The sequence below is a fragment of the Talpa occidentalis genome, unplaced genomic scaffold (genome assembly GCF_014898055.3).
Source record: "Talpa occidentalis isolate TD23 unplaced genomic scaffold, MPIMG_talOcc4v2.1 talOcc4.16, whole genome shotgun sequence".
Taxonomy (NCBI): domain Eukaryota; kingdom Metazoa; phylum Chordata; class Mammalia; order Eulipotyphla; family Talpidae; genus Talpa; species Talpa occidentalis.
This window is the reverse complement of record NW_023601653.1, coordinates 77,459,806-77,477,166: the sequence shown is the minus strand read 5'-3', so window position 1 is coordinate 77,477,166 and position 17,361 is coordinate 77,459,806. Positions and strand designations below refer to the sequence as shown.

Here is a 17,361-nt window from a genome sequence, read left to right as displayed (position 1 = left end):
TGTGTATTTTGTATTTGCTCCTTTTAGCGCCATTCCTTAATAGGGGGGAGCAGATAAGATTTGCCCATTCTCATTTAAGGGAATGTCAGAGGGCAAACCTGGGTTTAGTTCTAGTTTGGGTACCCAAGTCTCTCAGTCCTGAGCTCAGTCTCCCCCTTCTGTCCACTGCAGTCTTGTACCTTACAAAGAAAAATTCAAACCTTTTTAAAGATGAAATTCACCATGGGAGAAAGGTGAGCTCCACAGTTCACTGACTTCTAGAATGTGAACCCTTTAAGTATTTTTGTTGACTTTTCAGAACACAGGTAGAAATTGATACGTACCTCTCCAAGGTGAGAGTCTCCAACAGGCCCTTTGGTCTCAGGGTTAACAATAACCACTTTCACTCCAGGTAAAATCTAAGAATTGAAGAAAAAGCACAAAGATTGGGTTCAGTTCTCTCTAATGACCTGTAGGAAATGCAGTTCCCGGTCCTGCTCGCCCTCTGGTAAGTGCACAAGGGAGGGCGCTGAGGCGGCTCTCACGGGACCATCCTCAGTGGAAACGAGTGTTAGGCTCATCCTCAGAATGCGGGAACCAACCAGCCTCCCATGTCTTCAAAGGGATGAGAAATGTCAACCCAGAACCACAACATCAGAACTTGTAACCCCCCTTTTTCATGATTTCTCTTGCCCACAAGAGCGACACCAGGGAAGCCCCTGAAAGCAGGAAGGGCAGCAGGGAGGGATGACCAAGGAGGCCTCTTAGTCAACAGTGAGCGCGAGAGTTAGAGGAACTAGATGTGACAGCAAGAGCGGACAGCGGAAGCTGCAAAATGGGTCCTGACAAACATCACGGATTGGGGCCTCCTCGTGAGGAGGGAGCGGGGGCCGGCTGAGAACGGCTCAGGGCCTGACAAGCCTTCCTGGTTGCCAGCATTGCACCCTTTAGGCCGCCTTTTTTAAACTGGGTTTCTAGAGTATGGGATTACTTGAAAAGAGCTACAATGATGACTGGGTCCGCACATCTGGACCAGGCATTGTGCTAAAGCTCCTGAGGCATCCAAACACCAGCTGAGGTGGACGTAAGCTTGGCCAGGAGGTGAGAAGATCCTCCCGCCTCCACTTCAGAGCAAAGGGTGAAACGGGGTAAGTCCCCCTTGGGGTTAATCCACACAGGGTTAGACATGATCCCTTTTGTGATGCCCAGTTTTCTCTTCCAGAATTACTCGAAGGGATTCTTGGGCATCACCACTCTCTTAATAGCTCAAGCTGATGTTCTGCCACTCTTAGTCCAACTGCTACAGTTGTGTGTCTCCGCGCCACCTCCCCCTCACATTGAAACCTAATCCCCAGTGTGATGTAGGAGGCGGCCAGAGTGTCAGGGTGACTACAGGTCACGAGGGCTGCGTGGATCGCGACCTATATGAAGGAGACCCCGGAGGTTTCTCTCGCCCGCTCTACCTGGTGAGGACACAGTGGCGAGACGGCCGCCTGGGAGTCAGGAATCCCTCCCCGGACACCAAGGCCCAGTGCCGTGAGCCTGGATGTCCCAGCCTCCACACACAGATTATTCCCCGTTGTGTTGAAGCCCCACACGCAACAGTATTAGTAGTTACAGTAGCTCGAAAGAGCAAAGACGATAACTAAATGTCTCCTTGAACATGTTAGAGCTTCATTCTAATCTTGGAATCCTACCCTCATAGAAAATCACTCTGGAATCTTTCATCTGTTTCCCATTTTGGGTTCCCTGTCAGCAGTACATACGTGTGGACCTGCCCTGATCCTAAACCACAGCCCTATCCGCCAGCGCTGTTTTTCTCCTCATAGCATTTATAAAGATAAATTGGCTTTTTTTGGCGTTGCTCATCACACCACCTTAAATGCAATGAACATTGAATTTTGCTGGCTTGTCTAATAAAGAGAACACGTAAGCCGAACTCTTTTTTAATTGTGAAAATCAAGGAGTTTAAATCTAGTATTCGCTTAAGCTATATACCCACAGGAATTAGAAAGTACTGGCTAAGTTGAAGTTGTTGAATAATTTCCAGATTTCAACTAAGACTTGCCGTGGGTATCTGTTGCCCTGGGTATATCCTATGACTTCAGATTTGTTTAAAATGAGCTTCTCTAGGGCCTCCCTGGTGGCGCAGCGGTTGAGCGCTGGGTTGCGAAGCTGCCCGCAGCCTCTGCAGCGCCAGTTCGATCCCCGGCTGCTCCCCGGCCACCTGGAGGAGGGTCCCACATGGCGCGCAGACCTCTCCTGCCGCCCGCTGCTCCCCTCAGCAGTGTACTTCGGTCCTTCTGCCTGCTCTGCTCCCCGCTCTGGCTCTGGTGAATTCTCTCACCCTCCCGCGCTTCTGACTGTACCCAGTGCTTGCATAAACAAATAAATAAATCTTTAAAAAAAAAAAAAAAATGAGCTTCTCTACACAGAGCACCTGCCCAGTGGTTAGCAGAACAAATTACCTTTCCAGACTCTGAGAGGAGTAAGCTCTGGGGGGCACCCCGTTCCACAAGCCGAACCCTGCAGAGAAACAAATTTACTATAGATCAGCCTTAAAAAAATGAATTCCCATCCACTGGTAGCTGTATGCCCGCTCCCCAAGGCCTCTGTCTTGTCTCCTCGTCTCACACTAGAGCAGAGATTCTCACACTCAACACTACTGACATTTTGGATCAGATTATTTTTTTCTGTGCATTACAGGAAGTTTGGCAACATCCCAGGCCTCTCCCCACTAGAGGTCAGTAGTATCCCCTTGTTGTGACAAGCAGAACTGTCCCCAGACATTGTGAAATGTCTTCTGGGGAGCAAAATCTCCCTCGGCTAAGAACTGAGGCATGACAGAGCAGCTTTGCCTGTGCAGGCTGGGCCGGTGCCGCAGGGCACAACGGGGAGCACTGAGGCCTGGGAGAAGTCGCCAGAGGCCTCAGGCCAGGTGTCCGCCGTTAGACACCGCTAAACTCCCTTAAACTCCCTCGGATGCAGACGAGGGGAAGACTTCAGGGAAAGTGTTGCTTCAGAAACCCGACACTGCCTCTTTGAACTCGTCCCATCTCCTCAGCTCCCGGGAGGAAGCTACCCATTTCAGTGTAACGCCTACCAGCAGCTTTGAGGCTGTGAAGACAAAGGGCACCCCCTCCCCAGCCCCCGGGAAGTCCCAGAGGAAAGAGGGAGAGTCCGGGCTTTCCTGAGGCTCAGGACTTCCGATTCTTGGGAACTTGAGGCGGGTGGGGAGGTCCATGCACTGTACCTGTCGTGCCTTAATGATTTCAGGTCTACATACACGGTCGTTGGATCAGGCCCTGAGGTTCCCTAGAGAAAAATAAATCAATACATTGTTCATTGAACATTTAAAGAAACTTTTCATATTTTACATTTTCAAATCAGGAAATGGATCATTTGGCCACATCCATGAAGAAGGAAAGCTCTTCCGAAAGCTGCCCCCTCTTCAAGGTGAGGCGCGGCTGCAGCAAAACTCGAAGACTCACACCCTGGCTTCACCTCCCTCTCTCCCTCCCTCCCGGGCAGCAGGCCCGAGGCCCGAGCCCACGGGCCGTGGCAGCGCTGAGAGGTCCCCAGGCGGAGGAGAGCGAGGAGGAGACAGGTCCCAACCCAGCGGGTTTCAAAACCAGTGCTGGCCGGGGCGGCAGCAGGTGTGGCGCTGCTCGGGAAGTTACTCGCCCGCCGCCGCCGCCGCGGGGCACCTGTAGCTGCGCAAAATCAGATTCGGTTCTTTCGTTACTTCAATCTCTTTCCTGTTATTTACATACCAAGAATAACCCGGCAATGGTTGCATTTGGGCTAAAGAAACGAATACGGGCTTTTGCGGTGCTTTTTTCCTTTGCAAACATTATGAAACAAAATAAATTATAAATTCAATATGTTGAATTTATAACATAAATTCAAATAGGACTCAAATCATCTAGGTTCATCCTCGCAGGCCAGGAACTCAGCGTTAGCCCACGGCCTGCGAGCCCCCGGGCAGCGCCCTGAGGACGAAGAGGAGCCCTCCAGGAGCTGCGGCGGCCCCTACGGAGGGACCCTGCCAAGGGTCGCGCTGTTCGCAAAATGGCAAGTGGAACTTAGCGTGAAGGCTCAGGCCAGGCAGAAGCAGCTGGAGGCCGCCGCTGCACCACACCCCACACACCTCTTTCCCTGTTACCACGCAAGGGTCAGAGCAGTCACCTGCAAACATATGGCTACATTGACTCTGGACCCGAAAGTGGTGCTGACGGCCCGCGGCGACAGCCCGATGTCTTTGAAGAGCTTGGAGAAGGACTGCTGCAGGGCGATGCGCGGCCGCTCCTCGGCCACCACCACGCACGTCCGGATGCAGGACAGGTTGATCCCTCGGGTCTGCAAGACAGCACGCGGCAAGGTGACCGGGCCCCGCCGAGCCTGGACCGGGCGGGGCCGCTGCCCTATCCCCGCGCTCACCCCGGACAAAAGCCAAATGTTTTGGGAGCAGGCCCAGGCATTCCACCACCATCATGGCCACTGGCCAGCGTGCTCATGCTCTTCTTTCTCCTCTCAGAATTGCTGGCCTCTGCACCTGTGTGACTTTAATCCTCCCTATTCCAAAATGGAGACCTGGGGCTGAGGGGAAAATCTAGCTGGAAGCCTGGAGAGAGACTCTCGTCTGTTTCATTTTTAGGGTCGCAGTTCTCTTCGCGGCAGCATTCCGTGTTTTCTGACTCTCACGTGCCAGTCACACTCACGATCCCTGTGCAACCTTTCCCGGGGGGGCGGCCCCCAGTAGCTAATACTGAAGCTGCACATTCTTTTGGGAAAAATCTCACTGGCGGGTACAGTTTCTCTTATCTTTAGGTGAAGCATTTCCATTCAGCTTCCCAACCAGAGCAACACGCGGATTAAACTCCAGACGAGTACATGAAATTAGAAAGTAGAACAAAACTCCCTGAGGCTTCCGAAGCCTCAGGCTAGAAATAAGCAGGCAGCTATGTCCGTGAACCACAGCTCGGCCTTTTGGCTGCCATCAAGCGCAGGCATGGCGACCAGCCCAGCCCCACCTGGGATCACCGCGACCTGCTCCCTTTCCTTAAAGCTCTCGGGACCGGCCCCTTGCTACGAAGCACCTTACCTTCAGCACCTCCACTTGGTTCCCAAGCCCTTTGGTGCAGAGCTCCATGACGGAATAGGAGCAGAACGTGTCCCTTATCTTGTACTGGCTGACGGTGGACAGCCAGAGGAAGAGGTTGTTCTCCAGCTCCATAGGAGGAATTAAGATGGACTGGTGGCCCGAGTAGACGCTGCAGTGAGGAAAGAGAAGAGCGACGTGAGCGACTGATCCCAGACGCCGCGATGTTTCAGAAACCATCACTTCACAAATATCGACTGAATATGAAGGACAGTGTAGGGCTGTATTAGTTATAAAAAAGAATAAGGCTCGTTCCTATACAAATCACAGGATGCAAAAACTTAGAGCAGACTGGAATGTGCACTAATTTCCTAAGATGTGACTGAAGAGCCAAATCACAGAATGAAAAGTTCCAACTGGGGTGTGCGGCAGGGCGGGGCGGGGCTCCACTGCAGCGCCGACACGGAGCTGGGAATGGAAGAATGAACCACGATTTGACAGTGGCTGGAGGAAGGCTGGGCCGTGGCGAGGGCACTGCAGAGAGAGGACGCGTACACGCACAGGCAGGGAGGTGTAAAAGCACACGCTGTTTAAGGCTGTCAGCAACGGTGTTCCCGTCTGCACCGCCAGGGCACAGGACGCGACGGGGAGAGCTAAGTGCTAGGGCCCGAGGGCAGCAGCCAGACTGACTGAAAGGGCTTGATGATTCTATGACGGAGTTCAGACCTCCCCAGCAGGCCGTCACTGCAGCTTTAAGCTGCGGTGACACTAGCAACACGGAGGCGGGACTGGAGACAGGAGACAGAGGCTGAGACAGGAGAGGCTGCAACACGGCAGCCAGGACGAGGAGGAACTGCAGTCACACGCATCACACGCATGATCCACTGCCACGATTCCTCAACTTGACTCACAAGGACCCCAGGAGTCCTGCATTACAAGAAATACTGAAACTGTGGCCCCTGCCTCTGGAGATCTAAGTAAGTCTGGGGAAGGCCCATTCGCTGTAGTTTTTAAAGACTCCCAGGTGATCTTTACGTAAAGATAGGTTTAGGAACAACTGAGTCAATGACGTGACATTTAATTGGATGAGAGACATCAAGAAATAGAAGACAATCCCCCGGCTCCTGGTCTGCGTCTCTCACCGAACGCTCTCCTCCCAGCTAACACGGAGACGTGGAGGGGTGCGGAGACACAGGTGTCCGCCAAACACACGTGGCGATGTCTACCGTGGAGGCAGAAATGCAGTTTGAGGTAAGGCTCCCTGGAAGGCGGAAGAAGTGGGGATCTGCTTTCCCGTGAAAACAATCTGACGGGACAAACGTGCTGCTCCGCAGTCACGCTGTCACCCTCAGATTCCTTCCTGCCAAGCCCAGGGTGCGCTCTGGCTGTCGAAGCATGACATGCTCCACCCTCGCTCTCCCTCCTCCTTGGCTCTGCTTCTAACATGAGGATTAGGATGGAGCAGAGAGCAGGTAACAAGATCACTGTCCTTTTGTTGAAGGCCTAAAACCAACATTAGAGGAACAAAGGAAATCCCCAAAAAATAAACAAACACCAGCAACGCATTAGAAGCACCAATTCTGGTGACGTGGGCATTTTCTCAAAACTTTACCAAATGAAGGGAGCAAGGAGAAAGGGGAGATGGCTCTAGCCCCCAAGACAACCCCACGCCTTTGGCTTCTTGGCTTCCCCATGCCTACCTGCAGAGACACCAGAGGGCAAAGCCAAGTCCACAATAAGGGTCAAGGCAGATGGCGATCTGCCGCGAGGAATAGAGCTCGCACTGCAGCTTGATGGCTCTGCAGAGCGCGCTCACCGCGGCGTGGGACATCTGCAAAGGAAGGACACGGGCCGGGGATGAACTGGCATCTCACGCAAGAACCACGCTGTTCATTTTGAGAAGTTTCCATTCCCTCAAACTCCTCAAAATGATGTACCTTCTTCATTGCTTCACAGCCTAATCCAACTCAAAACATTTTTGTTCACTAGTCATTCCTGAGTTTTATAAAAGAGGAATTTGATCTGGTACTGGCTTTAACTGTAGCTCAGAGTTAGCTTCTGTGGTAGGTTCAGAACACTTCATAACACAAATTCCTTGGGATAACTTATTCCGGAAGAGCCAATGCTTTAATTTAAATATAGCAGGGACCCTTGATCCTCCGCCTACTGGTCTCTGGCACGACCAGCTGGCCTCTGCATCTGAAGTCCCCGGGGCAGTGGTCATCTTTATTTTCTGCAAACCTGGCATTTGCCCCGTGAATGTGTCAGGCCACTCTACCTTCACTCCTGTAAGCATGCCCGTCGTGGAGACACTAAAATCCAGATAGGCCAACATCTCAGGAGTCGGGGGTTTATACAGCTGAGGTAACCTTTTCCTGGGTAAATCATCTGCAATAAAAAGAAAAAACCTGATGTCAACCAGACACGGGACGTGAAAATCAATGTTTTTCAACCAATGTTCTGTTTCTGTGGCTTTGCTAAGGTCAAATTTAACTTCTGGGATTTGCTAAAGCTTAGGCTTCTCACATCTAAGCAGCTCAGATATGTAGGGGTTGAAGACACCACTAGACAATACAAACATGCAACAGGCTGGTCAGCTAGCCGCAGCTGCTAGGGTAGTGGTGGGATGTAACACAGCAGCTGAGAACACGGACCAAGGAAGCAGACTTAAGGAAGAGTATTCAAATCCCAGCTCTGCCACTTCTCAGTGATGTGACCTTGGACTTACTTAACCTGTTTCTGTCTTTCTAAAATGGCCACAACACCTACCCTCAAAATGGAAATTAATTCACATAAAGCATTTTTATTATTTTTTTGGGGAAAGATTTATTTATTTATGCATACAAGAGCTGGGATAGAGGCCAGAGGTGCGAGGGGTGAGAGGATTCACCAGAGACAGGGCGGGGAACAGAACAGGCGGATCTACTGAAATACACTGCTGAGGGGAGCAGCGGGTGAATCAGGAGAGGTCTGCTGGGTCATGTGGGTAGCTCCCTGGCCGGGGATCGAACTCGTGCTGCAGAGGCTGCGGACAGCTTCATAGGTTGCATCTTAACCCCTTTTGCCACCAGGGAGGCCCCCACATAAAGCATTTTTAAAACAACTCAAAAAGCTTCAGTTGTCATCAAGCTGATTTCAAGTTAAGCTTCATGATTTATGGTTTAGGACATGTTACATTAATCATGGATTGCTTTAAAAGCTGGACATGTCAACATGTTAACATGGCAGATTTTTGAGACTGATAATCTAGCATTGGAATTGTTTCCCCTGCTCTTTATAATACCTCTCCATTATTCCCAAATTTGCTTTAAAAGTAGATAAAGTATGTTCAAACCTAAATAAAAAATGTGGTTCAACTGGCACACAACAGCCACAGATACATGGCCTCCCTGCACTGAAATCCACAGAGATTATTCTTGAGAGGGGCACTGTGTGGTGCTCACCGAAGACAGGTAGGGAAGAAATGGAATGGTTAAGAGGCTGGGAATGGAGCCAAACTGACTGGGTTTGAATTTCAGTTCTGTGCCCCAGTTTTCACATTTGTAAAGTGAGGATAAAAAGAGCACCTATCCAACAGGTCGGGGGTAAGGGCAAAAGCAGGTACTACATTTTAGATGACTGGCATGTGGAAAGGGCACAACAGAAATCAGATGTTGTTATGATTATGTGTCGGCTCTTTCCATGATGTCATTTAATCTTTACAACCCCCAATTTTATAGACCGATTTGTCCAAGTTACAGAGGCTAACAGATGTATCGGGATTTAAACCACATCTTCTTGACCCCAAAACCCACATGTGTATTATCCCTTCTTTAATATGACTAAACCTAAATTTCGCGCACTTGATGGGTTTCAAAGTGCTTTCACATGACAAGCTTTTTTTTTTTTTTTTTGAAGATTTTTTTTTTTTTTTTTTTTTTAAGATTCACTTTTTTATTTGTACAAGCACTGGGTACAGTCAGAAGCGCGGGAGGGTGAGAGAATTCACCAGAGCCAGAGCAGGGAGCAGAGCAGGCAGAAGGACCGAAGCACACTGCTGAGGGGAGCAGCGGGCGGCAGGAGAGGTCTGCGCGCCATGTGGGACCCTCCTCCGGTGGCCAGGGAGCAGCCGGGGATCGACCCGGCGCTGCAGAGGCTGCGGGCAGCTTCACAACCCAGCACTCAACCGCTGAGCCACCGGGGAGGCCCAACATGACAAGCTTTTGATATTCTTAATAAACACACGAGTCAGACAGCATTTTAGGGAGGGCAATCTCAGATGAGGTTATACAGGCAGTGCTGATCTTGAACTAGAAGCAGAGTTTTGACTTCAAGTCAAATGCTGTTTCAACTATACCACATCCGGAAGACACGAATCAGAGATTTTCAATACTTTACAGGGCCCTCCATGCACACTGTCGCATCTGGCGTAAACCTACCAAACCATTTAATGATGACAAAACACTTTGTTTCAAGAGTTTTTAGCACATTGGTCTCTGCTGCTTTGGATCTGGCTGCTGTAGTATCCAGCCCTTCGGAAATATAAGCTGACTGGGTATTAAGTTTCGCCTCTGTTTTAGCATGTGGAATGTAATGCAACCTAAAAGCTGTGTGAACAGCCTTGGCCTGAGAATCTAGGAAATTTCAGAGGTGAATGTTCCTGCTCCCCAACAGTCTGGAGACGTCTCCCTTTCACCTGTGTCAATGATGGTTGGCCAAGTTTTCACATCCACAGCTGCCGCTGCCTCTCGGGACCTCAGCAACCTCATCAGTGTCTGGGTGGTAAGAATGCAGGCTGCTTTGCTGACCTAGAACACAAATGGACAGAAATAAGCACCTGGCTAACGCTACCTGCACCTGTGCAGCATTCCAGACAGCAGCGTCAGTGTTTAAAGAGCACACATAGGACAGAGCCGGTCAGTGCTTTCCCTGACGTTTATCCTGGACTGTGCAACACCTGACTGTCTCACAACGACAGACTGCTCACAAGGCAAGTTACTGTTGAAAATGGTAACTCTCCAACATTCCACAGTTATCTTAGTATTGATCTCCCAGTTTTTTGATTGCATGAAGACCATGATAAAATAAAAATACAGAGTTTTGTAGCGCTCAGGGATTGAGGAGTCAGACGATCATGTCTGAAGGAGTCAATGTTTTGCAACAACTTAGTGAACGGCGAAACTTGCTAGCCCGAGAGCAGAGTCTAAACGTGAGAGACCGTGTGCTCACAGAAACTGAGCTTCCTGCGCGCTTGCACATGGAAACAAAGGCAAGGTGCCCGACGCCCCCCATAACTGTCGGTGGAAGGGCACCCCCACTCCCCTCTCTGCTTCTCCTCCTACTTTGCAGAATACAACAAGACAATTTGTGGAAATGAACTTTTCTAATAAAACCATCTGTGGCCAGCATGGCTTTTATTTATTTTCACTGGACCATCCTATGTTCCCCCCAATGTCCCTGAGAGGCCCTCTTGTCCCTCTCTCCTCTCCCTCCCCTCTTAACCTCAGAACCCTCATGGTGTTTGCTAATGTTCATTAGTTTTTCTAAGTATTTTACTTTATCAAATCATGTGCTGTGCAAAATGGCCACTATTTCTTTTTCATTCTGACATACCGTACTGTGGATAATTCTCCCAAACTTGCTCCTTTTTCCTGAAAATAACTCCACTTTCCTTTCCTGATGGAAAAACTGCATCTTCCTGATCCTGTCACCCACTGGTGGACATTCGGGCTGCTTTCATGTTCTAGCTATTGTCGACAGCGCTGTAATAAACACCGTAGGGCCTACGTATTTTGCCTGGATGGTTTCATACTTGTCGACTACATGCCCAAGACCCCAGTTTCTGGGTAGAATATATTCCCATTTTTATTTTTCTAAGGTGAATCCAGAATGCTCTCCTTGGTTCCCCTACCTCTACACCCCCTCCAGCACTTGTTGGTTTTATTTATTTTATTCCTTTTTAACATCTCAGGGATATGAGATGGTTTCTATGGTTTCAAATTTCATTTCTCTCATTGGACGCAAAGATGAACATTTTTTCACATATCATTGGCACCTGCTGGATATTCTCTTTGGCAAACTGCTCATATCTGCTCATATCTCATTTACTAACAATTGTTTTTTCTACTGCTAAGTTGTGTGAGTTGTTTTATATATCTTGAATATTAACATCTTATCAGTTACATATTGTGTGAATATTTTTCTCCCATTCAGTAGGATGCCTCTTTAATCATCTATTTTCTTTTGCTGCATGAAAGTGTTTCATTTGAGGCACCCCAATTGTTTATTTTTGCTTTTGTTTCCCATGATAAAAGGGCCAAGTCTCCAAAATTATCTTTATTATCATTTATGTCACAGAACATATTACCAGTGCTTTCTGTTACATATTTTATTGGTCTTATACCCAAATCTTTAAAATATTTGTAATTAGTTGTGTGTGTGGAGTTAAGAGAGTGACCTAACTTCATTTTTTTATGTGTGGCTTTCCATTCATAATAACCTGGGTTATTGTGAAGAAATAGTATTAAAAAAGACTGAATGGGGAAAAGAAAATTTTATCAAGACTTACTACTGATAGCCTTAGCACCTACATGTTCATGATAAACGTGCAGAATTCTGTAACTCACCAATAACCACTTTCCCATACTCCTTCACTGAATAATACTGGCCACTCTGGTCAAGTTAAGGAAATAGAGGTAGTTTTAAGGAGACAGATTTGACTTCCCAACTCAACAAAACTTGAAAATTAGAAGACTCCTCAGTTGTTTAAATCTGGATTTTATGAGCTGACAAGGCGAGATATACCGGTACTTACATCCACAATCATGCGGACGGTGGGCAACGTGGCAGTGAGGTTCTGGGCGTGAGGGGGCCGGACGGTCACAGGTATGCACCCCGTGTACAGGCAGCCATAGAATGCTGCGATCAACTCGATACCTGCAACACAGAGTCACGTGCCTGCCTAGTATCGCTGAGAAACTAACAGGCAGATCTTCTAAAACCTGTTTATTAAATCATGTACCAGATGGGTTATTCAGATGACAATTTAGCAGAGGCAATTGAAGAAATTTTTTAAAAGTTAAGGAAGAACATGTAAAATATGATGGATAAAGAGAAGCCAGAGTAAATAACAAGGAACAAAGTCAGAAGTAAAGGAAACTCTTGAAAGATACTTCTAGAAGGTATTCTGGCATCATTATTTGATATACTTAGAAGAAATAACTGCAGAAATTAGGGGCTGCTTAACTTGGGAAGCAAAATAATAGGGAAAGGAGAGATGAAGAAGGGCTGGACTTCAAGGATCTAGAAGGCCCTTATGTGAAAAACAACTAGTTTGAGGGAGGCAAAGCATGACCACATGGAGACAGCCCTGTGACACCAGGACATGGTGCGTGGCCTCCACAGCCGGGGCTCTGCTTCCCCTCCTCACTCACCAGGAGATGGAAGACAACACACAGGAATATTACAGGAGGGCCCCTTTACCAAATGACTTTCTAAGAAATCTTAGCACCAGTGTAAATAAAACAGGACAGTAAGAATCACAGAGCAAAGGAAGTACGGGAGATAAAAGACCAACGAAGGCCTGAGACATGAGGAGGTGACAGAGGACTGACGATGCGGGAAACTCAAATACTTCAGCTAAAATTTTGAATAGTTATGCCAAATGATCACCACATAATTCTAAATCTCTCTTAGTATGAAAAACAGATTGTTGAATTAAAGCAAGGAAGCTGAAAGCAGTAATTATCAAAGAATAGTAAACATACGGTTAACATAAAGAATACTGAATCAAAAGACTTCATGCTTTTGGAAACTGTGTGACGTGGTCCCATTCCTAAACACTCCCAAAGACAAAGCATCTCTTCTGAGGATTTCCAAAAGTTGTTTCATTCATTCAGTATTGACCGTTGTGCCGGCACTGTGCTGGATACAACAGTGAGACAGACAGGCCCCAGCAGAGCCAGCGGGCTACAAGGCTTGGGGGTATGGTGGGGTGGTCTTGGCTTGCACCCTAGCCTGCATGTGGTTGCTCCCAGAGAGGGGCGTGTGCACCCTACACAGTCATACATAGCATCCCTGAGTTCCTGTCCCCCTAGAGTCTGCAGTCTGGTAATGGCACTGAAATCCGGCCCACCAACACGACACTTACCAGGTGGATAGAGCAACACCACATTGTCTCCTGCATTCAGATGACCCTTGTCACCAAGCACTGATGCAATCCTCTCCGCGCGCTTATGAAGCTGAAGGCAGCTCGCTGTGCACACGGTAGTTCCCTTTGAACAAAAGAAAGTATAAGCTAGTCAAGACTCAAGGAAATAAGGCACAATTAAAGCCAGTTTCCCACGATAACAGCAAGGCTTATGCCTGGGAAGAGCATCTCAACAAAGCATCAATCCCCGGGAAAATTTCCCTGGAACCAAAGGTGTATGTGCTATTTCTTTTTATTATCAGTATCTGAAGGTAATTAAGGAATATCAACATTATTTTTTTTTACAAATTTATTAAGCTCTTTTTTAAAAAAAAAGATTTATTTATTTATAGAAGCACTGGGTATAGTCAGAAGGGCGGGAGGGTGAGAGAATTCACCAGAGCCAGAGTGGGGAGCAGAGCAGGCAGAAGGACCGAAGTACACTGCTGAGGGGAGCAGCGGGCGGCAGGAGAGGTCTGCGCGCCATGTGGGACCTCCGGTGGCTGGGGAGCAGCCGGGGATCGAACCGGCGCTGCAGAGGCTGCGGGCAGCTTCGCAACCCAGTGCTCAACAGCTGCGCCACCAGGGAGGCCCTATCAACATTATTTAAATCAAGCATATGTATTTAAATCCCTTGTTCAAGGTAGTTTTAGAAACACATCGGGATCTATTTAAAGGAAGAAACAAGAATAGAGGGAAAATAAATGAACTGAAAGCAGGAGGAAGGCAGAGTGAGGTCAGGACAATAAATGATGACCATCTAGTCCCAAGTACTTGCTACACATAAAACAGGTTTGAATAAACAAACAAATCACACCCCAAAACCAGAAACCACAAGTTTGCTTGTAAGTTTTCTAACAACAAGGTGTAAGCAATAACAGTGAATGCAAGTCCACTGTAATAAAGACAGGCAGATTAGGAGATGACCAATCATTCCCTGAGGATAAGTTCTCCTGTGGGTTTTCATAAATGCTCCATCCTTATCTGCAATTCAAGTTTCACAGTTCTGGGCCTTTTGAACCCCTTTCCCATGAAAGACCTAACACACAAATGGGATTAAGAATGTGTAGCTTAATGAAAAATTAAAAGCAAACGTGTGAGAACTAGCGTGACATGAAAAAAGACCTCCACACAGCTCAAAAGCATGGCATGGGTTACCCCACTCAGCTTCCTATTTCCCTCCATAAGAAAAAACTACCTTGATTTTTTTAATATTAATCACTGATTTCTTTTCCTTTATATTTTTACTATCCATGAAAAATTGGGGATTTACTACCCACAGAATTGAGCTGCTATACTTCTGTCCTTTGTTTCTTTCTCAACATTATCTTAAGAGTCATCTTTGCTGCTGTGCGTGTCTAGTTCATTCATTTTTGTTGCTGTATAATAATGAATGTACAACAATTTATTCACCCATTGACTGCTGATGGACACTGGCATTCCTGTACATAGACCCTGGTGCATAAATATATGAGTTTTGGTAGGGTACAGACCTAGAGATGGAAGTGCTGGGTCACTGGGTACACATATCTCAAACTTTACTGGATGATGTCAAGTTATCCTTTGTCTACTGTGTCAGTATCACACTCTCTTAAGTGTCATAACTTTGTAACTCAAAAAAACATTAAAAATAAGTTTTATTGTGTCACTCTTTTTAAAAATGTGTTTATTTCATTTATATAAAGTAGTATATATTCAATATAGAAAATTTGAAAATATAAATATAACCCTTCTAGTAAGATGTAAACACTATTAACATTTCAGTGCATGTTTTCCTGGCTTTTTAAAATTTATATATTACATAAATTCACATGCAAGATTAAAAAAAAGAAAAGAATATCATACTCTACTAACTGCCACAGGTAGTGCTAATAAAATCATGTCCTAGAACATTCCTCTTTTGGGTTCATGGTACAAGAGCAAATTAAACTCGAGTAAAATAATTTTCTGGGTTTGAGGGAACAATGTCATATGGTTACTAAACTTCCTAGTGACCTGGGCCAGCCCAAAGTAAATGTTAGAATATGCAGAAGAATAAATAGATTACATGTCCTTTAGTCATCCACATGTAATATTTCTCTAACCAAGAGGCAAATTCAAACTCATGCTCACAAAAAAAAATCTGTGGCATGGATTTCGTAGGGCCATAACTAACTGTAGCCAGCTTAGAAGTGAACAGGGGAGCCGACATCCTCTTACTGAAATGAACCCATGGACTTGAAGAGAAGCCCACTTCATGCAGAGGTGGGGCAATGAAGTCTCCAAGTTTTCCATTCTAGAGCACTGCTTCTGAAGGTATTTGATTACTTTTCACTAAGACGTACAGCAGATTTCCCTCATTACAGTCTATCACTGAAGTTCCTAAAGGTGTGTGTTACATGCACATGCGCACATGTGTTACATGCGCACATGCACTCACACACACATTATCAGAACCGAGAGGGCCTCCATAAGGAGGCAATTTGGATAGGTTCCCTAAGAGAATCTAATAGGCCCTCCAGGCTTTTCCCTGCTGGTGAGAAATACTGCTATATTCCACGGGCACAGTACTTTTAGCCTCTGACTCAGCTATTAAAGTAAATGTCCACAGAATGCATTATTTTAAAACACAATAATCTGGTGACCCTCCACTAAAAGATATTAAATACATTCTTATATAATTTTCCATATGTTTTTCATCTGTTAGCAAGAAATCTTTTAAGTCATGTATTAAAAAACCTGTTTTTTAAAATGTTGATTTAAAGTCATTTTCTCTTTGGCAGAAATTTTAAAAATGTCAAATTGGATAAAAAATTTGACGACGTAATGCCTTCTATACATCTACAGATCTAAGTAACTGCAACGCTGGCCCCACCATTCCTATCAGACCTGAATAAAGAGAACTTGATTGTAACAAGAAGAGACAGTATTAAATAACACTCCATCGGGTCTCATTTCGACCTTGAAGTATTGCACAATTTATCCTCATATGTTAAAACAAGGAGAAAGCTATAGCTACTTCTTCAAAGTTGGCAACTGAAATTTTTCTGATGAAAGATCAAGAATGCCTAAAATACTCTGACAATAATTAGCTCATTAGAGATACAATTGGATTGTTAATACCTTGGCATTTAGCAGCATGAAGAGTACATGGTCAGGCGTTGCCTGGGCTCGCCACTGTAAAATCTCGGCCAGAAACTGGTGCTAAAGTCACGAAGCAGAAAAAAAGAATCAGAGTCAGCAAGATTTAAAAAGTTACCTTAAGTGTAAGTTCTGTCCTTAACTTGCTTATAAAAATCAATGCTCTGGAACGCTTACCTTTCTCACTAAATCATTCTCTTCAATTTGCCCAAGGTCTCTCCCTGCAGCTTGTGCTATACGTTTTCCAGCAACCAGATTCCCAACCATCACAGAAGCAGGACCGACACCTACAAGGAAAGGCAAAAACCAACTCTCTGGAGGTGGAGATGGAGCCAAGTAGCCCCAAAGCATCCCAGACTGACCCAAACTGGTTCAAATGTTCATACATCAATGCCAATTCAGTGCTCCTTGAGGCACTGGGAATACAACAGAAGAAAACAGCTTATATTCTACTGGGGAAAGGCAACCAATAAGTACATGCACAAATAAATACTGTCGAGTAGCAGGAAATGCTAGGGGAAAAAAATCCAGGATTATGGGAGACAGAGGGATTGGAAGGGAGCAGGGTGAGTGGAGCAGGTGGGCTCCTGTAGGTGGATATAGGGAGGTACATTATTCACTGGTTCCTGTTGATAAATAATCTCATTTGCTCCAGACATACTACCCTTAAAGTGGGCTTAACAGTAATGAATATTGGGCCTGGAAAGAAGGCTGCCATCCATGAGATTGCAGGAATAGCAGAAGATTTTCATTAAATTGTGGGATATTCAATAAGAAAACTGGCCTGGATTCTTCAAAAATGTCCATGTCAAAATAAGGCTGAGAAGTCTAAATTAAAACAACACAATAGTCAAATGCAATGTATGACTTTGACTTAACAGTGGATTTAAAAAGAAAAATTCAAACATAAACAAGTGGAAAAACCTGAATATGCAGTATGCATTATTTGATGATAGTATTATATTAAAGTTAAATTTCTTAATTGGATAATGGC

The 17,361-nt window shown here is 46.1% G+C and overlaps 1 protein-coding gene across 3 annotated transcripts in view; it reads right to left on the bottom strand.

Annotated features, from left to right (window-relative positions):
* Nucleotides 1–17,361, bottom strand: part of DIP2B (disco interacting protein 2 homolog B) — a 179,093-nt gene that overhangs the window by 4,279 nt on the left and 157,453 nt on the right. For all 3 annotated transcript variants that reach the window (XM_054696612.1, XM_037514726.2, XM_037514727.2), the window contains 12 exons: nucleotides 16,545–16,654; nucleotides 16,350–16,430; nucleotides 13,209–13,332; nucleotides 11,874–11,995; nucleotides 9,756–9,867; nucleotides 7,359–7,468; nucleotides 6,781–6,911; nucleotides 5,084–5,252; nucleotides 4,168–4,338; nucleotides 3,233–3,294; nucleotides 2,448–2,505; nucleotides 324–398 (listed from right to left, as the gene is read on the bottom strand). In XM_054696612.1, the coding sequence (XP_054552587.1) occupies nucleotides 324–398; nucleotides 2,448–2,505; nucleotides 3,233–3,294; nucleotides 4,168–4,338; nucleotides 5,084–5,252; nucleotides 6,781–6,911; nucleotides 7,359–7,468; nucleotides 9,756–9,867; nucleotides 11,874–11,995; nucleotides 13,209–13,332; nucleotides 16,350–16,430; nucleotides 16,545–16,654 (1,325 nt within the window). The remainder of the gene's footprint in view (nucleotides 1–323; nucleotides 399–2,447; nucleotides 2,506–3,232; nucleotides 3,295–4,167; nucleotides 4,339–5,083; nucleotides 5,253–6,780; nucleotides 6,912–7,358; nucleotides 7,469–9,755; nucleotides 9,868–11,873; nucleotides 11,996–13,208; nucleotides 13,333–16,349; nucleotides 16,431–16,544; nucleotides 16,655–17,361) is intronic.